This window comes from Corvus moneduloides, chromosome 1 (genome assembly GCF_009650955.1).
Source record: "Corvus moneduloides isolate bCorMon1 chromosome 1, bCorMon1.pri, whole genome shotgun sequence".
Classification (NCBI taxonomy): Eukaryota; Metazoa; Chordata; class Aves; order Passeriformes; family Corvidae; genus Corvus; species Corvus moneduloides.
The window spans coordinates 99,811,121-99,838,024 of record NC_045476.1 but is presented as its reverse complement, the minus strand read 5'-3'; the positions used below and the strand labels follow the sequence as shown (position 1 = coordinate 99,838,024).

Sequence of the window (26,904 nt, the reverse complement as noted above, 5' to 3'; positions counted from 1 at the left end):
TACCTTCCTCTCTGATCACTGCAAGATGGGACAGATGGGTTGGTGCTAAACCCACCATATATATGAGTTGGAATCATGCAAGTTAATTGACAAAGAGGCAGTTCCTTCTTCTGAGTACTCTTTTTGATCATGAAGGGAATTAGGAAAGAATGCAAGTATATGTGTTAAAAATCAAAGGTATTATCAGAAAACAATTGGGAATTTTAACATAATCTGAAAACTATTCATTTTTTCTACACGTCAAATTGATTAATTTGATAAATGAATGAATTAATAATATGGTTGATATAGTCTCATAAGATAATTGGGAGGGACTTGAGGAAATCATGTAGTGCAACCTCCTGCTCAAAAAGCAGGCTCAGATGTGAGTTCAGTCCAGGCAGTTCATAATTTTATCCAGTCTGGTTTTGTAACCTTTTTAGGACAAAAGCTGGTCAGACTCTCTGGGTGACTGCTCCACTGCTTCCCTTTCCTCAGTGACAAAAAAAAAAAAAAAAAAATTCTTTACATCCTTCATTGAGTAAATATAAAATAATAGTAAAATAATAAAAGGAGTAGCACATGTTGCACACCACAGCTGTACGGTTCATATGCAGCTCCTGGGCTTGACACACACAGACGGCTTAAGCACCTGAAGTAGCAGAGAGAAGCTACATCCAACATCCAGCAAGGACAGCCAGACCATCCCTCAGTACCATCTGTAGGTATCTAAATGCTGTCAGTGACCAAATTTTCTGCTGGATATTTGCTAACTGGTGACTGGTTGTCACACAACAAGCATCTGCTTCCCCTCCTGCCTGTAGGGGCAAGAGCACAAAGTCCTGACTGAAGAGTGGGCTTCTGGCCATGACTGGAACTCAAGCTCTAAATCATGGTACCTAACTCCTTTTTTTAAAATCTACTCCCAAGTGCATAAAAAAAAATGGAAAAGTAATGTTTATGAATTAGCCAACAAAGCAAAAGAAACCATTGGAGAAGGGGGAAGGGGAAGCAACAGGGATATTTACAAACAGCAACTGAAAGATGTTTGGGTATGTGCTGTGAATGATCTGTCCTAAGCTTCACATGTGTAAAAAAGCTATTACCTTAAAAATTATTTTGGTTGTTGTGGAATGTAAAATAAACAGGCAGTAAAATGGCCAAAGACTAGACAGAATGTAACAAAAATTAAAAAGAGGAAATTCATAACAGTGATTATGAATTAAAGATCTAAAATAGAGATAGAGGAAAGGTAAGTTAAATGTATGGTAGTAAATGAATGGCTAGCAGCATTAACAGAATTTATAAGGATTTATAAAAATGTAAGTTGAGAAAAACGAATTGTAATAATGATTAATTCCTTGGAAGATGAAAAATTCAATAGCAATGGTGCACCATAAGATTGCTTAACAAGGGATTTTGCCCTATATTTACATAGAGATGGAACAGTCCATTCACATCTTGCCAAAACAGTGAAGTGCAGCTTATTCCAGAAGTAAGAGACCTCTTGAAAACTCTGTCAAGACAAGCTGTTTTAATCACAGAGATCCTGTAATTTACATGCAGGAGTTTTAAGAATTGATTTAGAAGTTGTCTGGACTACTGGGTTTAATTTGATATTTATATATAGCAAAGATTTGTTGGATATTTGTTGATATTTATTGGAATTCTGGCAAAGCTCCACTTAAGATGCAAAGAGGCCATATGGGAAAAGAGAAAGTGGAACACCCCCAGTGATTACAGAGCTATTACTGTAATTTCTCTCCTAAGCAAATTAATGAAATGGCTGACACATGAACTCATCCAGTAAGTGGGGAACAAAAAAAAAAAAAGGATAGAAATATAATTCAACATGCTATTATTTTGCAAGACTGAATAAAGGCAATTACATTCATGCAGATTATGTAGATTTCTCAGTAGTAGATTTCTCAGTGCACAGTATCATTATTTAAATACTGAATGCTATAAAATCAATACAACAAATTTAAACTGATTGAAATCTATGTGATAAATCTCAACGTAGCTATTAAAGAGAAGTTACTGAAAAAAAAGGATAGTTTTTAAAAAAATTCTAACTTAAGCTGTCCCATACATGTACATGGGCTTGGAGGAGACTATAATAACATGGCTGAAAATGATGCAGAGGAAGCAAAGGCGAAGAATGGTAGACAACTCACAGCAAGATTTTTAGAAAAATCCCAGAACTTTGGCCAAATGCAAGAAAATTTTCCTAGAAATAAAGACATCAGGCCATTTTAGAGAAAGAGGGATAACATATAAGCAAGAGCCAACAAAGTTCAAGGGTTGGAATAAGACAAATTCAGCTTAGCAATTAGAGAGCCTTAGGAAGCAGAGGATTCTTTCAGTCTTGAAATTAATATTGAACATTATCCCAAGGATATGTATTAGTTGAATTAATGTTTTCTTTGGCTTCATAAATCAATTACAGAATTGTGTTGTGCAGTATATCAACTATAGTGGAATGCCGGAAAATGAATCATTAGAAGAAAATAAATTTCTTATGGACTTTTATCAAGTTGCATGGTGCATATGCTTTTTTTTTTTCCTATCTCAGTCATGAGATACTGATAACCATACTGATATTTTCATTCTTGGCATTCTTGGCATTCTTAGCTAAGGATGATCTGTTAAAAATGGTGTATGGGAAGTGGTCAATATTATTGGTTATGGCTTAAAACCCCCTCAATTAACACGGGGAAAAAGTAGAATTTCATACAGAGAGCAACAGTCAAGCTCAAAATATAGTTTTGCCTCAAAAGCCTGTTTCTCAGTAGCTGAATAACAGGTGTCTGTAATAACATGTCAGGGACACAATGAAACTTCCAACATATGTACACCTTGAATCTAATGTTAACTTAAAGCATTATCAGGAAGAGAGGGATCAAACAGTAGACAAGACTAATGTGTGTGTGACTAATAAGCAAAGCATTCTAAGAGTCCAGTCTGGTATTGTTCTGGCTGAGATGAGAAAAATAATTCATACCCCTCAGAAAAATGTTAGTGCGCTCCCTAATAACGCATCACCAGCAAGGTGAAGATGGTGTGTTTTCTGTCATCCTTTGGAATATGTGAAATAAAGGTGCTTTTCAATGTGTGCCTCATCAAAAATCAAAATACTGCAACTGACTAGTTGAGGTGCAACTGATCCAGTTGACGTAATGGTGCTCAGGCATAGAATATTCTCAATCTCAGAAGTCTTTTTCAGCCTAACTGATTCTGTTATTCTGCAATGGTCAACATGTACACATAGACAGACCTTGAACTTGTCTGCAGCCTTTTAGGAGCTGAACTTGAGAAGGGAGAAAACACTGAATCCTCTAAGTATGGAGCAACTGGAGAAGACTAATACACTGTTCATTAAGAAAATTAATAAAGTGGTAAAGGCAAAATGTAGGATGGTCATTTTCCTGTTATTCTCTAGTCACGAGTCCTGAGGAATCTGAATCTAATAACTGAGAAGCCTTCATGAAGTAAGTAAGAATTTCCTCACATCCCTTCAGAGGCAATTGAAGAATTGTGAATCTGATTTTTAAAGTTTGCTTACTTTAATTTAGAGGGAACCAATGTATCCTGTCATGTAATGCCTTCCCTTATTTTGCCATACCTTGCCTTCCCTTCTGTGCTCTGCCCTACCCTGAGTGATTTATTCACTGCATCAGTTCATTTAAGACATCAGAATGGACAGTATTGCTTTTACTTCAAGACAAAAAAGAAAAGAACTTTTTTAGGTTAACCCCATTTTTTGTATTCCTATTTTGAGACAAGAGGTCACGGTAAACCATTTTGGCCTGAGTAAAGCCATTTTACCTTAAATATTGCATTGTACTGTAATAAGCAATACTAGCTCTTTAGTATATAGCATGTTAAATTAGATCTATGTTTTATTATTACAAATCACAGAATTTTGTACTAGCTAAACCTTTATAAAATGATACAGTAACATGAGAGGTTCTGTTTTTTGTTCTGAAGGCAAAGTATGTGTGGTGTACAGAATGTTTTTGGTGATGAGATAAAATGCATCAATTCTGTTGTCCTCATATCACTCATTCACTCATCATAGCAATTATTTAAATGATTCAGATGAGTATCTTCCTTTTTAATATGTAGCGATTTGTGTGTTAAGAGGGCACTGGAGTAATAAAAAGTGTGTATTTCACTGGTGGTTATGAAAAGCTGTGTGTCTGAAATTAGTGAGTAATGGCATACATAAAATAAATAAGACATTAGTACCACTTAGGCTGAATGTTATAGATATGCCACAAACCAAGAAATTCAATAGTGAATTGGGTGTTTTACATATGCATATATCCACATATATGCACATATTATTGTCTAATAATGTAATGGCATTTGCAAAATAAGCTTGCAAGTGACACAGACTTAAAGACAGTCACATATCTTATAGAACATAGTCCAACATACATGCTGACAAATCAATATACAGCAAAGAGCTAGTGAGAACCAAAGCAGTCTGACTACTGTCTAACACTACTCAAACTTGAAACTTCAAAGAAAGTTGCCTGAGAATGTATATTTAAAATATTTTTACTGAAAACATTGATGAAGTTATTTAAAAAACCAAAGAAACCCTACCATTTGTTTGAATCTTACTGTGGCCCCAGTGCTGGTCAATGTCATGGCTCCCAACTTGCAGTATCCTTTAGGACACAAATCCCTCAATGCTGCACTACATGCTAAGGTTGATGTGCACCCAGAGCCACCCAGAGCTGACCAGTCAGACATGCTGAGGTGTGGAATCTCTCCTGATTCCTGATCCCTTTGGAGGGAGCAAGTATGTCCTAGGTCCTAATTTCACAGCCTGCTTGGACATTCTCTGTCTGAAAAAGAGCCATCTACTCCTTTCCCTTTCCCTTTCCCTTTCCCTTTCCCTTTCCCTTTCCCTTTCCCTTTCCCTTTCCTTCCCCTGAGAAGACTTCCTTTTGCCTAGTAGCTCGAGGATCTGAGCTCTCACCTGGGACCTGGAGACATTTGATGCTAGTGCCTTCTTGCTTGAAGGCTCACCCCAGCAGAGTGGTCTGACCACAAAGCAACTGTTTAGAATTTAAAGAAACAAAAACCCCCATCTCTCTTTAAACACTTTTCAGCCTGAAGAAAGCAGTGTGAAACGCAGCAGGACTCATCAGAGCAGTCATTCACAGGGGAGAGGGAAGAAAAGGACTCCTGGCACGAGCAGCCCCCTCTGGGCAGCAGCACCAACCACACCAAGTGGCAGCAGCTGACCCCATCTTTCCCGGTGTCCTAATGAACCAGCATGCTCCAAATGCACAGAACAGATTGACCCCTTCAGGCACTGTAGACTAATGTCTGTCAGGCTTAGGATCCAGATGGGGCTCAACTCAAGATAGGTGTTCTGCTGGTCAGTGCTGTCAAAATCAGATGTTTTCAAAACCTTCAGGCTCAGGAGCTTTTAATCACTAATAGTCACAGTTTCTTTTTCTTTTTTTAAACTATCAAGCCTCAGGGTTCCTCATTCCTGAGGTCTGTTTTAGTAACTAAATCTTTTTATCGAGATGGGCCTCAGTGACAAAAGAGTTATTTTGATTCAGGCCCCAAATTAATCTTGCATCTCGTGGTTATTTCTCAAGGACATTTGCAACTAAGAGGCAAACACCTCGAACAATCTAAATCTACCTTTTTGGAGAACCTATAGGAATTCAGAGGATTTGACTTCTTTATTTACAAAGCTGTCTCGTTTGTAGACCCATCTTTTCACTACTAAATTTCATGGTTTGTGGTATACCTATAATACTCAGCTTAAGTGCTAGTAATGTCTTATTTATTTTACAAATGCATATATCCACATATTATTGTCTAATGAACTTTAAAACAGACCTGATTATAAAACTTGTACTCAAGGCCATTTTAATTGACTCCCAGCCATCAGGAAAGCAAATAAAATTCAATTGATGCCTATCAGTAAATAGCAGCTTGAAGTCAGTGCTGTGCAGAAGAAGCTGTGCTTACCATCAGCAGCCCTTTATAAGCGTAGACGATCCCAAGCCAAATGGTCATGTGGGTGTTTTCGCAGTGCTCCAAGATTGGTCGGATGGAGATATCTCTGCCCGCAGGGTCCGGCTGCAAAATGAAAAGGTGGAATAGTTGGACTCAGATTTCCTTTGCATTTGCACCTCAGTGGTACTTAGATATATTTTCAGTTAATTGAGGATGTGCAGAATACAGAGTGGACAACTTTAAAGTAACTTGTGATGAGAGCGGACCCATGAACCTGCAGAGAAATACCGTGAAAAGCAAGGATCTGAGGAAACAGCTGCATGATACCTACTACCTGGTGAGGTCACATCTACTGCAAACCTGAAAGAAAATGTCTGAAGTCACTCTGTATTTAACATTGTCAGTCATATTTATCAGCTTTAGGACAGACAATTTTCCAACAAGGCAAACAGCTTGAAAGCAGAGGCATGAAAAATAATGTATTTAAATTCCTCTTTCCTTTCACCTGCGGTTCTTGTGTCACTGGCAAATGGCTGATAAACAATGTATGAAACATTGCCATGTTTCAGGTGGTTTTTCATTGATAACCATGAGCTAAATTAAAGACCATTTACTATGAAAACTACACCAGTAGCTTAGGAGAGACTATAAATCATCAAAAATAAGGAAAAAAGAAAGTCTTTTAGATACAGTGATTGCCTGTGCAAAATGAAATACTGTTGGAAGCTTTGTAGCTTTCCATTTATTTTGAAAAGGAGATTATATAATATTGCAGAATCAAGAGGACTTGGAGACTAATAGAACTGTTTGTATGAAGGAGGAGCAATAACAAAGACTCAGAGAAACCTGCAAGAACCACCCCTTGCCCTCCTCACATTTTTTTTTTATGAACAGAGGAAAGAACAGCTGACACACAGAGCAAAGGGTTACTAGCTACTATGCTGTACACAATTAGAATAGATATTTGGGTCTGGGCAAAAGGCTAAACTGCTTGTTAATGATGCACATTGTACAAGAACACAAGGATCTTCTTGTATGTGATTCTTAGAGAACTTGTTTTAGTTACATGCTGCAGAACACTCCTGCTGGCTATCCTGAGATGCATGTACCTACAGTTGTTGTGTTTACAAAAAATGCTGAAATGCTGAAAGCTACTTTTCCTTTCTACTTTGAAAGACTGGATTTGAACTTCAGCCAAACTAAGATCAACCCAAACGCAGCTTTCTGTACCTGGTTGTTCCAGTGAGCATTTCAATTTTCCTTTTTGATGAGTAACACATGTAAAATGTTTCAAACATAAGTATAGTGATCATTATATAAGAAAAAAATCATGTTTTTACCAACTGAAAGTTAGAAATGTACATGGAAAGACTTTGAAGATATCTGAATAATTTCCTAAAGCTTATTCTTGCTGTCTCTGATGATGTATGACTTCTGCTATGTATTTCAGCAGTCACAGCAATAATCTTCAGTTCACTTTCTTCCACTGGTGTTTTTGTATGTGAAGCATTTCCCCTGACCTCATACTCTGTAAAAATGAGAAAACCCAAACAACCTTGTGCTATGATGCACTGCACAGTGAAAGTACTCACAACTTTCTTTGCAAAGCCTTCAGTAGGCAAGACATTAACATTTAAAACCTTTTCCTATCCTGAACTCCTGTAGAAACCCTGAAACGAAAAATAAAGCTCTTGGAAAAAAAGCTGGGCTAAAATAAAGTACGATAAAAACCAAGGCAGCAATATTAACTCTCCCAAAGAGCTTATGACTCCATCCTAATGGTTGTTGATGGCAGGCAAACAACCATTAGCTGAAGAACTGAAATGACTACAAACATTAAGTGTCATCACAACATTTAAGATGCTACAAATGTTTGTCTGGGGATCAGTTGAACTACCTCATTCTCCCTGATCAATGACAAAAGCCCAATGCTAAAATTTAGGTGCACTGAAAGCACTCTTTCATCTCAAAGTTACATGAAAATATACATAAACCTGATATGTTGAACATCATTTTTTTCTATTATGTAATAAAGTTCACCAGGCAAATCATTCACACAGAGCTCTGTATATGTAACTGATGTGTCAACAGGACTGTAGTACAGAGACATTTTTGTAAAATTCAAAATTATATCTAAGCCTGCCAATAGCACCATCTCTCATGGTCTGGAATTACAGAAGTGGCATAAAATTTAAGGCTGTGGTCATCAGGCTTTCTTTTTTTTTTTTCCTTCTCACTGGTGAGTCAGCACAGGACTGTCTCTTCATTTCCCCAATTCTACATCCCTCCTGCCAGGTATTTCTTCTCTTCCAGTTTCCCACTTTTCTGAAACAAGAAAGTGTATAAATAATGTGGATTGCCACCTGGTGCGATGGACAACGTCATGTGGTTTGTTTCCCCTCTTCCTGGATTGAAAACTCCAATCACACTTGGACTGAAGGACTCCCCCACCTTTAAGTAACTATAAGTAATTGGAATAATTCCCTGTTTTGAAGAATATAACTGAAATGAGAACTCCTATTTGTTCTGTGGCAATTATATTTTTATTTTCCCTATGTGGCTATCTCTCATGAAAATTTGTTTCAAAATTGGAAAGTGTATGTCCATTCATTACTCGAAACCTCTCTTTTAAGATCCAGGCACAAAAAAGATGAAGTGGAAAACATAAATTCTTTTCAAATACTGTTAGAGAGTAAGCATCATTTCCTTAGTAGGAAGATTGTCAGATTTTATGACGCATGATAGTTCAAAACTGATGTTAATTAAGTAAAACAGCATGTTCAGATTTTCTTTGTGAGATAGTAAAATCTTGTGAAGTGCTCTAGGTAGAGCAGGAAAAGAAAGAATACTGATTGCAGCATTAGCAAAAATGTACCTGGGGAAGCACATCTTTCAAAAGACTTTCGAGATCTGCAAAGCAGTAGTACTTTAAACAAAAATTTGCTGAGGTCCTGTGCATGTGGGGTTAAATGTTGGCACGTAGCAGTAATTTTAAAGTGAACTGATTTTGCTGTTTACTTATCTCTGTTGCAAAATGACATTCCTGTTCTACTGCCTTTAATTTGCCATTCTGTTTCTTCACTGATTTTGTATGAATTAACTAATCATAGCAAAAAGCTGGGTTAAAAAAACATATGATATTTTCTGATGTCAAAAGAATTTTCAAAAACTCTACAATTACAGCTGAATGGGGCACTTGACTGACCTCTCTAATCATCCACCATTTGTGCACTTTGTTATTGCTTAGAGAGGATGACAACATAAATGCTACCAGTGATTATATATGTACTGGAAATTTGCCCTTTCCTTTTATAGAAAACAATCTCAATGCCCTTCAGATGTCATTCTCAAAAGCCTGAAGACCTCCTATCTTGTGATTAGGCTGAAGCTTTCCTACCTCTTCTGAAACCTAATAAGGTTTCTGACATTGACATCAATTTCTGGAGTGCTTTCAGCAGTTGAACATAAATAGTTTAGTCTGTTCACTTCATACAAGAGTTGTGTATCATCACCAGTAAAATGCTTGTTTTACGTGAGATCCACTAGGTCTAGAAAGCAACCCAAACCAGTAAACAGAATGTTTATATCCCCAGTGTGTGTGTGTTTAAACTATTATCAGTCAATTCTGTAGTTCTGTTGCTTTTTCATTTTCTTTGCTCTTCAGTCTGCTGGGAGGGCTGGAAGATCCTTGTCATAATAGGTGAGTTATGGCCCAGGTGGGAGCTACCAGAGGGAGAAGTGAAGCTTAAAACTACCAGGAACCATTAGGGAAATCTGAATTTTTTTTTTTTTTTTTAATCTATAAGTACAATTTCTTAGTGGCTATTATATTAGCCAAAATCCCTCTGGAAAGGGCAGATATTTGTATGATGTACCTTTGACTTAATTTGTGTCTTTATTGCTATTCCTCTTCTGTAGCTTCAAAGGTCTTCAAAGGAGGAAGGGTCTTTGTTCTGTGAGGCATTTTATCCAGCAAATGTCTGGGAAGAACAGACTGGACTAGCACACAGTATCCAAAAGTCCTTGACCTTCCTAAGGTACTTTTTCTTCATGGTCTCCTCCTCAGGTCCATTGGCCAGCACAACAGATGATTCTGTTTGCAGAGTTGTGGTGCTGCTATGTGGCAGAGCTCACAGGGGGTCAGTCTCATCCCACTCCCTGTTTTATCTTCCCTTTAAATGGCTTCAATTGAACTGGCATAATGACTGTATACTACAGCTAATTTGCAGTGTGAATTAGATATCTCTGGCATCTTTAATTTGTCATATTTAGCAGGCATATGGAGCTCATGTGATTCCTTGTCTTAAAACACAGACTTAGCTAAATTAGAAGATCATTCTTACTTCTTAAATTCACCTTTTTTTTTTTTTCCAAGGAAAATTAGAGTTGGTTTATACTCTAAATTCTGTAAAGGTATTTCACAAAAGGATTCAAACAGTTTGAGCATGCAGTGTGAAATTGAGAGCCAGACTCTTAATTACTGATGAAAAGATGAGGATCAGACACTGTCAACTTTTTGATTACCTAATAATTTGTAGGTATTTATAGAGCAAAACAGCTGTGATATGAAAAAGAGATTTTCCAGGAAATGGATCCCTTTTGTTTCATGTATTTTTTGCTTTGTGCAGTCATACTTTCCATTACTGCAAAATAGGAATGGTAATACTAAGCTAGGGTAGCTCATTTGGAATGTCTTCCAATTAAAAATGTGGTAGGCAGCCTAGAATAACAGGCAACCTTGTTTGTTGATACCTGAGCTTGGGTTTGGGTACATTACAGATCACACTGTATGTCACAGGGTAGCTCAGCAAAGCACAAAACTATTACTGAATTCTTGCAATCCAGTGGCCAATCTAATTTCCCTTCAATGTTAATTGAAAAGTTTGGATATTTGTGTAACATTCTAATGATTGAAAGAGGAGGTATGAAGTGTTTCAGCACATGAGCTTTCTTACATAGATCTGAATACACACCCTTTGCCTCTGTGACATGAACTAAAGGGTTTCTTTTGGTTATCCAATGGGATTAAAGAGTAATTTCTGCTTCATTCGTTTTCTTGTTACACTGAAATCCAGTTCACCACCCCACCTAAGCCAATGGACTTTAGGCATTGTCTGGCTTCACAAATACTTCAACAATTAAACTCTACCCACAATTCAATATATCAATATATATGTTTATATTGTAACTCCTAAAAAATCTTCATTCCAAGTGGTATTTTAGTATGAGACAGTAATTCAGTAATGGTTAGCTAGCAAACATGACACAATACAATGACACTTGCTGGAATACCAATGTGAATATCCCCTTTTTTTTATTCACTCCTCAATTGGGTTTTCTAAAGAATGAAGAAGATGTACGATGCAAGCCAATGAAAAAATACTGATACATTTGGGGACTAAAAGGATATTGATGTTGCTATTTTACATCCCTCAGCTTGTTACATATACAGAATCCATGCTTAAATTTGCAAGTGAATGGGAGTGAAGAAAGACAGGAAACCTCCCCCAATTATATTGGAGATAACCACTGTAATTCCTATTATCCCAAAACAATAATGTTTGTTAATACAGACACAGTGATATCACCCTGTAATGTATTTAAAAGAAACCTACTTTTTAGGTCTCCATCTGCCTCTTATACAAATAATTCCATAAATCAGTCAGCATACATACTGTAAATTAGTGTGATTTCAAGATGATAAAATGCCAGAAGAGCTATTTATAAACTCTTTTATCATAAATTTGCCCATACATTTATTTGTAGAGAAAATCTCCCATCAACATTATTTATAGCATCACTTTACTTAATGAGTTTTATTTTCCTGTTGTGATGGTTCATTTTTGTTTAAATGAAAGTGTTTTTTGAGAGCCAAAAGGTTCCTAGAGATTTCTTGCTATTTTTATTAATATTATCTCCTAATCCAAGCAGTTTCCTTTATTTGTATTACATAAAATGCAAAGTAGTAGTTTAGACTGAGTCAAGAAAAAACTGTGATCCCTGCAAACAATTGCAAAATAGCAAATGAAAGGGAAAAGGCAAAATTCTCTTGAATCATGGAGAGTTTCAAACAACTGTGACTGAGTCTTCCCGCTCTGCAGTCAGCTATAGCTTCAGTAGAAATTTTACATCATATTATTTCCTCAGAGAATCTTGCCCCAGTTGCATATCTAGTGACTGGATAATGAAATATTTCTGTGTATGTGCATGGAGACAGAGGGACGAATGTTACAAAGGCTTAATAAAGCACTCTCAGCAGTAGAATGTGTGGTTTTCTTTGAAGGGAAGGCAAGGGGCCAAGACACATAAGAAAAGTAGGTCAAAGGAATGAAGACCTTTGTTACTACTCAGACCCTCTTGCACTGCACAGATTCTCCCAGAAATGTGCAGTTCTTGGTATCAGCTTCACAAGATGAGGATTTTCCCCTCCTTTCCTGTGAAGCTGCTCAGAACTGTGGTTCACAGCCCAGACTTGCTGTTCCTTCTAGTTTTCTTTTCTTTCCTAGCTAGATTTGCTGCTACTCTGAAGGCCATGCCAGGCACTCCTTTTGGTGGCTGGAACAATTCAGTGCCTCCTTGCTTATTGTAATGGAAACAGACAGCATTCTTGGGAAGGAAGGCAAAGGCAGAAAGAAGAACAGTAGAGTGAAACCACAGAGGACAGCCAGGGACAAACTGTTCGGGTGGCCCCAGCTGGAAGCAAGGTAGAGGTTCTTTTTGTAATTAATTTCCTAGTGGGTAGGCTTTGAGTTGTAAGCAAGGATATGACTTATCGCCCATCATGTGGCACTCAGAGAAACTGGATTTAACACTTTTCCTGTAAATAAGACAGACTTGCATCCATCAGCTAACAGAATCTATTGTCAGTTGCTTCTTCCTATAAGAAAAATCAGGTCCTCAATTTTGCCCAGCTATTTGGGTCAAGGAGGACAACAATCTCACCCCTACAATTGTCTTATATTTTCTATTTACTGCTATAATTCCCTTGATTTATGGATTCTGAAAATATTTATCACTATGCTTATTTGCATTGTAGTGACAACAACAACAACAAATGGACACTGACTTAATTTAGAAAGTGAAAAATCCATTCCCTAAGAGGATTTAAAAACATATATATCATATGTGGAAAAGAGAGAAGCATAAAGTAGGGTTTTATGACATTTTCAGAGGCAAATATCAGCAGAGACCACTGCCACCCTATGCAGGCTCTGATAAATGAATAGTTTCTGGGCCATGGCAAATAAAAAAAAGACTATTTCTCAACATTAAGGACCATTTTAATTTCCTTACTTGTTTTTTTATGTTCTCCAAAATGATAAGGTGATGGTCCAACAACCTATCAGAGGATTTTGCTGCTGTTTTATGACTGCACTAAGACATAATTGAGGGATTGCTGTAGTAAGGGGAGGTCTTTCCTTTGTTTTCAAAAATTTTGATCAAAATCTTTAATTTCTAATGCTAAGATCAGCATAATAAGTATATTCCATAATTTCATCGCTATAATTGAAGCAGAAACACCTATTTGTCCTCCCTAAGTCCTTCTAAAATTAGGTAATTCAACTTCCCCAACACAAAAGCTGCTTTCTCGTTAATCAATTCCCAGTTTCTTGTTGACAGTAAAATGTAAGGTGCATCTCAAGATACGGAAGTACATGAAAACATTTGTCTTTCATAAAAATGTTGAAGATTTTGATTTTTTTCTCCCACCTTGCAATACTAGTAATGTCTCAGATATAAACATTTGTACATACAATTTTCATCCAAAAAAAGGAGTGGATGAATAAATCAATAAAGTTCAGGTCAACAGAAATACTTTGATTATTTCAAAAGATTTTATTTCATGTTGACCTTTTAGACTTGATAACCTTTTTTGATATAACCTAACTCCATTTTGAAAAGAAAGGTCATGTTGAATTCAAAAGAGATGTTCTTTAGTTAATAAAGGTCAACAAGAATATTTTAGCACTTTCCTACCAAAGTAATTCTGCGTGGGGAAACTGAGACCACCTTTTTTTATTACAAATAGATGAATCTTATGGCTACTCAATGCTTTCTGAGAAAAATATCTCAAAACTTAAGGAATATTAACAACAACAAGATTGTAAATCTGTGGTCCTGACGGATTACTTCTGAAGATTCACACTTGCTGGTATAACTGATCCTATATTAGACCAGCGACACCAATGAATGAACCACACATCTTTGCAACTTTCACTGACATCACTATGCCAGCAAAGCCTACAGACTGAGGGTGAGGGCGGGTGATTAAAGGCGTACAAAGTATGCATTCATCTTCAGTAGAGTCCTGCTTCAGCAGTGAAAAACATAGGCCTAAACAAACTAAAATTACACTTGGAGTCTTAAATCAATGTCTGTCCTGCTTTAAAGAAAGACTCTGAAATGAGGCTTTCATAGTTATATTGACATTACAGTTAAATGAGACTGTCTTGGTAGCTGTCTCATCTTCAGTAGAACACAGAATATAGATTTTCATTGCATTAACTCCAGTTTGAAATAAAACATCTCTTTTAGAAAAATAATCCCATGACAATAAACCTTTATAGCTCTTGCTGAGCCAATTGTATTGACTGAAGAAAAAATAGCCCTAATTTTGGTTCTAATGTCTAAAATGGATTGTCAGGTTCCTTTAGTTCTTACTATGTTTTGCCTACTGAATTGAAAGGCTACATAACAAAAATTTGTTCCTAGGTTGGTATTTACAGATTTTGACCCAGTAAACTCTTAATGTAGTCCTTGATAAGCTTCTTCTTGAGCTGGCAGTGTTTTGCACTGTGGACATGTTTTATCGTTCTTTACCATGCCTTATTGGTCTTCACTGGAGCATTGGACCAGCACATTTCCTGAAATCTGAAGAGTGGAATGGAGTATGCTCAGCTGGTCATAGCTGCCCTGCAGGCATATCCAGGATTAATACCACCACAACACCCAAGGTCAAGTGAGACCAAAGCATACACATGTAACTAAAGATGTCACAAGATCTCTCCATTTTTCTGTTCTCTATTCTAAATGATGACAGAAATGTAAAGATAGTTTAAAAGCTATAGAAAAGAAAAAAGATAATCTTGAAATTTTATTCACCAAATGCTTCTCTTGATTTAATAGGAATATTTGACATGAGTGAGAACCCATAATAGTTGCACTAAGCTACCTTGAAAGCTACATGCCCCCAAAACACAAAAAGAATAGCAGTTACAGGGATTTTTGATTTTTCCATTACATCTTTCTTCTACAAATAGCTATTTTGGTGTTGCCACTTCTATTGACGCTATTTAGAGCAAAGCAGGTAGTCATGGGAATTTTTTCTTTCTCTCAGTTCAGTAAAACTTTTATGCAACATTTTTCTTAAATAATTTATTTTCTTTCAGCATCTGTCAGACCAGATTTCATTTAACACAAGTCTACCACACACTTTAAATGTTGCAGGTCCTTCCTCTGGTATACAAAAGAAGAATTTTCAGTTGAAAAAGCAAACCAATGTGAAACAAAACCTCGCAACCATAAAATCTATTTTATATTTCCATAGATTTTTATTTTTATATTGTTAAACTCTAAATCATATAGGGTTTTTTTGTTTGTTTTTGAAGCATATATATGATATATATATATAGGTAGCACAAGCAGATAACTCTGAACCTACTCTGCCTTGCAATTCCAACATATTCTTGATTATAGTAGTACATTTGCTTATTTTTAAGGTCACGTTTCAGTGAATTATTGTATTAGAAGATCTGGACACAACAAAATGTTTATTTTTTCAAACTAGAGAATCATAGAAAGCATTGATCTGATGTGTTTTGATTTTTTTTCTATAGCTAAATATACAGTGTATATCCACAGCTGTACATTTCTTCTCTTGTCATGTGAACTTGAAGAAGTCCAAGTAGATAAGATGATCTTACCTACAAGCATCTTCCCAGTACAGGTGTATCATACTGTGTCAGGTGTCAGCATGTTTCAGGAAACTGGATTGCTCCAGTATTGGAAGAAAAGCCTGTAATCTTTACTGGACTTGAAGAATTCATTGAGGTTGTTATTTCTGTGGTAAAGTGCTTCCTCTAAATCTATCCATAATTTTTTAGTAGGGTGTAGTTAGCAATTTTATCATTCCTCCTGTTATTTTTTCAGGCATGTCTATTGCATAGTTTTATTTTGACAGGTGAGCATGTGTAATTCTTCTAGAGTACTTCCAGAGCTGACATGAAAGCCGTCAAAAGCTCTTTCTCAGCATAGCCCCTGACAGCTTACACTTACACCCAAATTTTCATTTCTGAGATCAAGGCACTGAAGAGAAACAGTAAGGGGTTGATGCCTTAGTTCTTGATACCATGTTTCACAGCTGACTGAGCGACCAGCAGAGGACAAGATAAGCACAAGGAGACAGGCATTATCAGCACGAGGGCAGGAAAAGCGGCACATTTCTGAACAGTGATGTCTGGTGTCAGCCTGGTTTGTCTGACTTGGCATTCACCTCCTTTGCAGTATTCACCTACAGCCACTAACCAGCCTGTCACACATTTCAGAACAAACCTCTTCTGTCTGAGCTATCTGAGGAATTATTATGCTGTCACCATCTCCTCTTTAAGGCTGCAGCGTGACAAGACTTTAGAGAGGCAGGAGGTGTGACCTTCTGGCACTTTGCACTGGGCTGCTGGAGGGCTCCTTGGAGCAGGACCAGCTGAAACAGCTGGGTAAGCAGCACTGGTATGGCCCCAGGAAATCTAGTTTTGCTGATGTGCTTTGAGGAGCTAAGGAAAATGCAGAATGTTCTGCTACAGAGCTCTTAGTCGATCCTCCCCAAAGTAAATCCACACTGAGGATCTCTTGAGCACCTATGGTGATCCAACTCGGTGCGAGGTCTTACTCCTCTGCTGGAGTAAACTTTCATTACCATTGAAAAATTGAAGTTTGAGGTGGTATCACAATTCATCTGAGGCTTGAAAAAGTGTCAGCAGTGACAGTTCTTGATCACATAAGTTTCTATACAGCACAGTAGACTTTTGGTGAATTACTCAGAAAATCAAGTAAGAATCTCACAAATACATCAAGGATAGAAATAAACCTTGGGAGAAATCCTGAGACCTAATGGAATGAGGGAAATATGGAAACTCAAGAAGACTGAAACATCAGACCATTTTGGCTCAAGAAGACTGTGTGGAAGAAAGGAAGTGAAGGTGACCACTTTTGCCTGCCAAACTAAGAGGAAAGGGAAGGGAGGGCTAATGCAGAAAGTGGGCAGGTTCACACGCTCCCCCTAAACAGCATTTCCTTCTGTCACCACCAAGTGGGGTATGAACTGACTCAGCAATCCCATACATTGTCCCCCAGTTAACACATATAAACCAACACATTTAAATGAAAAATAGCAAAGAATTCTTTCTGCAACCTGATCAATGTTAATTTAAAAAGTATCTCTTAATGAACTTTTATAAAAGTGATTTTTTCTTTTTGAAATGTGTCTGTGTAAGTGTTTATTTCCATGGCAACAAGGCCTGATGTTCCCACAATCACCTTGACATTACTTTATGAATACATCAGGCATTCAATACAACAAATTAAACAATAGCAATTATTGGTTGGAAATTGAAAACTGCTTTCTTAGAAGGTGTTTGAAGGCTATGAAATATACCTCTATATGAATCAGAAATTATATTATTATTGTTATAGAAACAGGAACTCCTGTAGAGGCAAAATACAAATGTAGTCTTTTGAGCTTGACTTAACAAAGTCTTAATTTGAAAAATACCCATCCGATATTACCATCCAGGGACAAATGGACAGTGAAAGACATATGACAGTTTTTCATACACTTGCTTATGAATAGACAAGTATATCCACCACTGAGCAGTGCTAGGATATGTTCAATGGGATGAAAAAATGTAAGAATTTGAGTAGACCATGATTTAGCTTACCTGTTAAAACATCGGGATTTATATATAACATATAGTTATATATGTTATATATTAATATAAGTAGCATGGTTTACTTGCATACAATTTAGAGATTAGAATATTTACTGTTCATGAAAAATTTTGAAAGCACCATCAAAAGTGTACTCATATTGTTATTTTCAGGGAAAAATCCAAACAAATTCTTACATTAAATTTCACAATATTACAGTTTTTACTGGGGCTTTTAATCACAGCTAAAAGTTACATGAACCCATTCTGTACAGACAGTTTATGACAGCCTTCCTCAATTAAATAGGACCATCTTCCACAAAAAATTATTTTCTGTAGTAATTTGGACAACTTGTGGAATAATTATGTAAACAAAAAGTACCTGAAAAACTGAATCTAGTGTTTCAAAAGGAAAGAGTCCCCATTACAAAATTTGCACGTTAAATAGTACCTCAGTACTATATGAGCAACTTGTCACAATATGGCCCTATGCATTTAAGTTTTTATGAGGTATATTAACTTCTTACTGTTCTTTAAATATCTTTTTCTCCCTGAAGACATAAAGTCTGTGGTATCTCGATTACTATATCTGCTAATTTTGACTAAATAAAAGGTTTCAGTTTTAATGTAGTATTTTTAAATATACTGCTTTCAAGTATTGTATCAAATATAGTAGTCACAATATGCAATTTGGGTTGAATCACAGGATCGTGAATCTAAACATTGAGATATGCATTGCTCATGTATGAATCAAATCAAACCCTGAGGACCAACATCTCTTGTCACAAGCAATAAGAAGCTTCCTCCAACACTTTCTGATCTATATTAGCTGTGCAAATACGTTCTTTTTAATTAAATAGTATGTTATCATAATACAGATGTTATAGTTCAATTTCTATTCCCAACATATTTTCACCAGTATGATTTCTTGTTCTCTCTTTAATAGGCTCTATGTTTGCCAAAAAAGTCTCCAATGAAACTAGTAATGTTTAACTCCACGGTAAAAATCATTTGCCTATGCCATGGGTTACAAAGACACAGCCTATTGCTTAGAGATTGAAATCAAATCCACCGGGTACCATTTGTTGCTTCTGAGTTTTTTCTTCCAAGTATTTTACTTAGTGGACAAGTAATATAAATATATACCTGAAATTCCCTGATCAAAGACCCAGCTATATGGACATAAGAATATATTTACTGGCATGTCCTAGCCTCCTAAGCTTATCTGCACATGTGAATGGCTATCTTCGACCCTTAGCTTTCCATCATTATCTAAATGAATAAACAAAACTAGAAATGATAAATACACAGAAGAAGGACATGACTGAATATACTTCTTTTTTTTTACCATCATCATGCCATTTTTAACAAATGATGAACACTCACATCTGTACAAAATAGCGTTTAAAATGGCTGTAAAGGACAGGCAGGTGCAGGCTGTGTTAGCAGAGGAATTTATTTTATGTGCATGGACAGTGGCAAAAACCCCAGATATGACATTATTAAAGCTATCCATTAAAGTGGTTGTCCAGCAGGGTTAATGTGTCTTTGCTAAAGGGTGCAAAAGGGTGTATTTTTCTAGTTCTGCAGAGAAGTGCAATTCAGAGCATATTATTGTTTTGGATCCAGCAGCCATACCTAAAAATTGATTGCTGCAGTTGTTCATTCCTGCCAGACAGCTGCTGGGGTGGGATGAGCACCTACTCTAGTAATAGCATGCCTTCCCTGAAGAGAATGGGAATCTTACTTTTAATTTTAGTGCAGTCAAGATTATGCCTCTGATTTTTTACATTTTTCAAACCTAACAGGATTCCTACAACTTCAGCTATGAGTCCCCACCTGCAGCGCTGCCTGGGCTGGGCACACCTATTCAGACAAAGCCCTGGGGCCTTGTTACCCACCAGTGGATGGAGCACACTGGGCACACTTTTGGAGTACTTCTGATGTAGTTCCACTTAAAAAATGAAACTAAATCAGAAGTGCAAATTCCCAAATCAAAATGCTGATGCAGACAGACAGAGACAAAGTTCCTTGAGGAGAGAAGACTTTTATATCATAAATCAAGACTTAGATTAAACTGAATAACTTGATTATTAAAGGTGCATGTGTGTTTGTACGTGTATAGTTTCATATGACATATCTCTGATACGGATATCTTTTTTTTTTTAAAGAGGAAATTGACTTTTAAGAAGCTGGAACTTGAAGAGTCAGAGTTTCTCTTTTAATTTGCATTAGAATGATGAACTATAATTTAACAAGAAGATCAAAACAGAAAACTGAACCACCTTGCAGAAGCTGCCTTTCAAGCATGAAAAGAGATTCAGAACGTTTCTGCGAACTGCAGTCTTCAGGCTGATGAGACATTCACTATGTCAGCATCACCAGAGACAGAAACCTGGAGGGTTTTTTTAGCTATACCCTCACTCTAGATCTGTGGTTTTTAACTTGTGTCAAACAGTGATAGCAAACTATCAAGTATGGCAAGGCTGATTTGTGAGGGCGGCTGCCATGTACCATGGTACAGAACACCAGTCACTCTTGGTAGCGCCTTACAGGCATTGCACCCAACCTGTCCCTTGGTATTCTATGGCATGTACAGGTGCTCCTGTGCATGTGCAGCAAGTCCAGGCCTTCCTGAATGCAATCAGGAGAGAAGACACAGTGTGCTGTCCCCTGCTTAGTACACAGAGCTCACAGAACCAACAGTGGGAGCACTTAGCAAAAAGCTAAGCATTTCTTTTCTCCCAAGTATTTCTTCTTATAGCCAAAAGAGTGTCTTGTTAGTTAACTGGCAGTTTCTGGAGTACAATGCAAAGTGTATGCTTTCAAATCCTTTGTCTGTGTCAAATTCACAGTGCATGAAGAATGGTGGTAAAGCGGTGGAATTCACCCAATGTGCTTTTCTGTCTTTTTCACTTTATAACTACATCTTCTGAAGAACATCTGTACCTCAGTGGACAGACTGTTGGAAGGACAACAAGATGCCAGGCTATTCAGATAATTCCAACTTCAGGAAACCATGGAATAGCTGGGGTCAGAGGGCACATCTGGAAGTCATCTTGTCCTTTCTGTTTCACACAGGACCAGCTAGGATCAACCACATGCTGTGATCGACTGTGGTGGTACCCCACACCTTCCTAGAAAGCACAGGATATCCAGCTTGTTTGCCCAAAGCTGGCCAAGCTGTGAGAAGACAGGGCACTGGTGGCACAATTACCTCAGGGCCACATTTCTGGCTTGTCCTAAATTTTGCACAAGAATACTTTGGTGTTCCAGTGTGGGTTTTGGTCTGCACTCAAAATGAAGTATAGATATGACAGTGGAATATTCCAAACACAGATCCACAGGGAAAAAAAAAAAAAATTCCCATGTTTTATCTTCTGCTTAGTCTTCATGTATATGTCTTTCCCCCTAACATATGCCCCAATTCCCAAAGTGATGGGTATATTGAAAATTTATGCATGCTTTACATTTAATCATTTCCATAGCAACTCCTACATTTCAGGATGTTTAACTTTAATCCCAAGATACAGAATATATTCTTTTCAGAACAATTTCCCAGGCTGTATTTAGCCACATTCATATATAACTTTCTACAATTTAATTTTCAATGAAAATTACCCTATCATCTACCAGAAGCAAAAGTTTTAACAAACAGATTAACTTTTATGACTTCTTTCATCTCACTCTGTGTTTAAACAATTACTCCTGCATCAAATGGAGCTAATGAAGCCTGATTGCTCAGAATCAGTGTTTTTGATTGATAGATGCAGCTGTTTAATGAAGTCCAACTTCCAAGGAATAGTTCAAAAGTGCCTCTCCTCCTCTTTCTTTCTTTCTTTTTCTCTCTCTCACTCCCTCCGGGTCTTTTACACCAGTACTCTCCTGTCAGGAGACCCTAAAGGATGAACATGCTTTCCAGAGGCCTGGAAATTCAACCAGTGTTCATAATGACATGATGATAGATAAATCAAAGATATATATATTACTGTCTATATGGTGAAGTCTGGAACAAAATTAAAGGCACTTGAGGTGATGTATGATGCACATAGCAGTAATGAATTGATGACCCATACTTCCATATGGGTGACCTTAAACTGCTTTTAAAAACATCTGAGATTCAACTAGGAATTAAAAACCAACGCAGATAAAAGAGGAAATACATATACAAATAAAGAAAAACAGGGGAAGTATGGGAAAGAAGATCTTCCTTACAAATTTTCACTCGTTTTTCATCTGCATTTTGCCTTTCTACATGTCACTTCTGAAAAGAATTCCACAACTGCAGGCTATTAATCCTGCCCCTTTGCTGTCACAATAGCAAACTTCCATCACATCTGATTCCTGTTCCAGGACCTCAGCTGGTGCAGCACACATTTGTTACACTGGTATGCTTCCCTGAGCAGTCAGCATAAAGCAAAAATCTAATGGAAGGTAGGTGAACGAAGCATTCAAATTTGCCATCAGGTTACGCACACATCACCTGTATTTTGTGCAAGCAGGAATGCCTAAGCCAAGTGGTGAACAATCAGGCTTCCCATGCTGTCAGGCAGTAACCTGATGCTTTACTTGCCTGATGTGTCACACAACCTGAGCTGCTATGTAAACAGCAACAAATAACCTAAAAGGTGACACACTTGAATTTGCAACTTGCACATTTCTTCCAGTTCCATCACTTTCATGCTAGGAAGCAAGAGAGGGAGTAAAGAGAGACATAGTTTCAGGATCCTGTCAGGCTCCAGGACACAAGCATCAAATAAATCAATTAATTTAATCCTAATGCAATTATCTGCTTTAGATGAAGGGTGATTTTAGCTTGCTGAATTCACTTATAAGAGCAAATAATTATCCTAAAAAGTTTATACTGTTCTAAAGATGATAGCATTCTCAGCAGCCCTAGTACAACTCCAGTGACTTGAGTGGAGCTGCTAGACGTAAATTTATTACATAAAGGAGAGCTGCTTTCAGTCAGGCACTGACGATTTGATCTCCAATTAAAAAATTAATCTTCAAAAATAAAGCCTGGCATTACAATTAAACTGTTGTTAGATGTACAGTGAACGTGCAACTGTAGCACTGAAATGATACTCAATTTGTTGGTGGAAATTTCAATAACAGGTTCAAAATTGAAGCCATTTTCTCGGCTTTCCATTCCCAATCTGTTGTAAGTCATAGTGTCCTTGGGAGGGCAGACTATGTATAGCTCACAAAAAGAACCTAGGATATTAAATCTTAACAACCTAAAGATCTGCTGTTTATTTTTTTGTAAAAATGGGTTAGTGAGGAGGAACAGTGTCAGGCAGGGATTCGTAAAAAACAGAGAACTTCATTAAAGACATGTGGCAGTCTCAGCTCCTGATCACGCAAACAGAAAGACCAAGGTATTTCTCCAAGAAATGTTATCAAAGCCAGCAGAAAAATTTGTAAATGTGCATCCTGTATTTCCACAGGTTACTAAAGAGACTAGTACGGGTCTGGTATCTGTTTTGCATCCTGTAATACAGACAAGAATAAAAAAAGAATATCAGATGGAGGACTGCTCAGCCTGTGAACCTTGGCAGAGCTGGAAGGGTCCAGCTGCTCAACAGCAAAGTTTAGGCAGTTCTACCCTCAACACTGCACTTGGGCATCTGAAAAGTTAAGAGCTAGGATTTCAGGAAATGACAAATGGCAGCTAGACTGAGCTTGGATGACTTTGCATGTAGGTGCCTATGAGACATCTAGGAAATTAAGAATTTAAATAGTTTTGGAGTCCTGACCCTGCATTCCCACATATCTCCTGCAGTGCTTTAGCTATTGCTGGCTTTCCCTGAACAATGTACCGCCATGCAACAAATACTGTCAACTCACAACCACCCTGTCTGCCATCCCCAGATCCTTTTCTTCTGCTTCCCTTGCAACCATCCATCTTCTTCTGTTCCAAGGAGTTCCCCTCCTTAGTTCTGAATATTTTCCATGTAGCTAATTAGTTTAATTCCATGCATCCCTTGCATTTGTGGACACATTCCTTATTTACAATTTCCTTAATTTCTGGTGGCAGAGGTAAAAATGAAGCAGCCAGGTTTTTAGTAGGATGAGAAAACCTGGGAAGGACCAGAGATGCTGCCACATCACCCGTACAGCCCAGGGCAGCTCAGCCCACGGGAGGCTGAGCGACAGGCAATCTTCTACTCATGGTGAGTGGAAAAGGGAAATAGATGCCTGAGAGAAGGCTGGAACAGTAAAGCTACAGAAACCTGGTAATAATTTCCTGCTGTATCCAGAGCTCCCCAAGCCAAACAGAAGCTATTATGTTTAACTTCAATACTAATGTGTATTCACCCCATTTGAAAGACATACTTGGCAGGTTATAATGATGGCCTCTAAATCATAAAAGTATTGAACATATAATACCAAAGGAGAGAAATGGCAGCTGAAGTTAATAAGTTGTTGGTAAGGTATTGTTTCAGCTATCCACACATAAACTGGTCAAAAGTCACATTGGGACAAAGTTTAGAGAAGAAATTTCTTTACAAATTAAATGACTGCCTCAAGCAAGACCTAGTTCTGAGTACTGAGAGGAAGGAATGAATCTCAACCAAAAAATTACTTCAGCTAAGATGAATTTGGACATTATTATTCTGAAAATATAAAGGCTACACAGATTAACAAGAAAACAGTCAAAGTTGGTAATTGATTTAATTATTTCAGTTCATGTTTATTTGCATCTCAGTTCTGAGTACTAAATCGAGAAGCAGAAGTTTGTCATAGCAGTACCTACAGTTGAACCTTAAACAGTAATTATAACCAGTTTCCTTGAAGGAGAATAGATAAGGATACAAAGCAATTCCTATTTACATCTATCATGAAAATTCCAACCCATCTCAAACACAGCCATTAGAAGAAGAAAGAAAACACAGGAATAAATCGGCAATTCCTCCCAGCATTAGATGGAGGCAATTCCTCCCAGCGTTAGACACTTCATGAGACCATTCTCACTAAGGCCGAAGACAGCAAAACAGAACCAATAAGAAGAAGAGAACTATCAGAGATGCTCAAGGATGTATTTCCAAAGAGGGCAGGAGTGCTGAGTTTCAGGAATACACATCCATCATTTTGATATCACCAGTACCTGTGTCAGGCCAGCTCTGTAGGCAGCATACCCCCATGACACCTCAGTTTGCTCTGCAAGCATTTCTAGCAGGCACATCCATTTTGGCAGTGAGGTGCCTGCATGGCACCTCAGGACATCTGTTCACCTGCAGCTTGTCTTATGACAAACCTTACCACAAAATGCTTCCCAACTGACTGACATGTGGGGCTTGATTTTCGAAAGCTACTTTGGCAGCACCTACCCCTGTGTAAAACACAGCTTGTGGGAAGGGCAGGGAGGCATCCTTTTCCTCTTCCCTCCCCCCACCCCAACTGCTGTCTATCAGGATGGAATAGAGATATGCTCTAAACTCTCTCCTGCCTCATCAAATTTGAATCAGCATCTTCCACTTTTGCACACTAACTTGCTGAAGCACAGTAGAGTTTAATACCTCATACTCAAATTGGGAAGAGAGGGAATGAGAGAAACTGCTACCTCCTCGTGTCCCTTGATGTACAACTGTCAGCTGGAGGAGAGGAGATGCTGAAATGAGGCACCTCAAAACCTAATTTGGGGTCAGGAATTCCATTAACTAGTGCAAGTACTTGAAAACGGACCCAGTTCTCTGTGCGGCTGAGCAGCAGTGAAAGAAATGGGTATAAAGATTAGAAAGGAGGTTGAGAAATTTTGAGATCGTGTACTGGAATATGGAAATCCCTGGCCATGAAGTGTCTCTAATCCTTTTCTATTTTTAGTCTAACGCTTCATTCCATGTTGCACAGAAATCCATTCTGCCAGCAGTTTCACTGGCTTAAGGAACAAAACAAGTTCTAAATGTGGTAGGAGTTGAGGTAAATTAAACATTTCTTGAAAAATCCCTGCATGACTCAAATAACCAAAAAGGTAATTAAAAAAAGAGGCATCAAGGTCATCAACACCCTGAACTGCCCTCAACAGATCTCTTCATACTTTTAAAATAAAATTATCTCCAGTGCTGCCTTGCACACAATAAACACCTAATTTCTCCTGAATGGGAGTAATGCTGTCATACATGTACACACCAGTCACTTTGAGAAAAGATGGTGACAGGAAGATGTACATGGACTATCTACATTGACTATTGGAAATCATCCATTTAATCAACAGTGCCTTTAATTTGTTTCCTGAGGATGAAGACAGCTTCTACAGCTAATCCTGACTTAATATTTTATCTTTCTCATACATGGACAACACTTAATTAGAGGTAAGCTGCATTTGGTAGAATATGGAACTGCTCAGTTATCTGTGTCACCATTCAGTTGGCTGGCAAAAAAAAGAGAGAAGAAAAAATATGTATTTTTCATAGGAATTTTGTAAGAATGACAAGTATTGTCACAAAGAAATGCTACTATTTATCCTGTTATGAAGTAATAAAAAATTGTATTTTTAACCCTCCTGTAGAGTGAAGAAGTGATAACCTAAAATAGGGTTTTTTATTGAAATGTTCCCACTCCAATCCCAACAGCATATACTTCCAGTGTACCTTGAAGAAAAGAATTATTTCCCCATTTTAGTGATGGGGAACTGTGAAAGATTGAATGGATTATCCACAGTTTTAATGGCAATAAGTACACTGGAGTGGACTTAACTGGAATCCTGAGTAAGTTATCAGACCACTATGCCAGTCTCCTACTCCAGTTATCAGTAGCTTCAATTGTGTTTTGTACTGAGCATCCTAAGATCTCATGTGTTCCTTGGTGCAAAACACTTTTCCACGGCATAAATGACAATTATTGAATTAATATCAAGGACAAACTTGGTAGGAAATGAAGCTTCACCCTTACACTTAGATATCAAAAGTGCTTCTGAGAAGTGGGGTGGGAAAAGGAATGACTTACCCAGAAGCGTCGTGACAACATACAAGCAGCATAAACTTCTGCTGTGGTAGCAGAGTTGCTT

General features: G+C 37.5%; 1 protein-coding gene across 2 annotated transcripts in view; it reads right to left on the bottom strand.

Moving 5' to 3' along the window:
- GABBR2 (gamma-aminobutyric acid type B receptor subunit 2) overlaps positions 1 to 26,904 on the bottom strand; it is a 473,703-nt gene that overhangs the window by 34,099 nt on the left and 412,700 nt on the right. For both annotated transcript variants that reach the window (XM_032119790.1, XM_032119799.1), the window contains exon 14: positions 5,986 to 6,096. In XM_032119790.1, the coding sequence (XP_031975681.1) occupies positions 5,986 to 6,096 (111 nt within the window). The remainder of the gene's footprint in view (positions 1 to 5,985; positions 6,097 to 26,904) is intronic.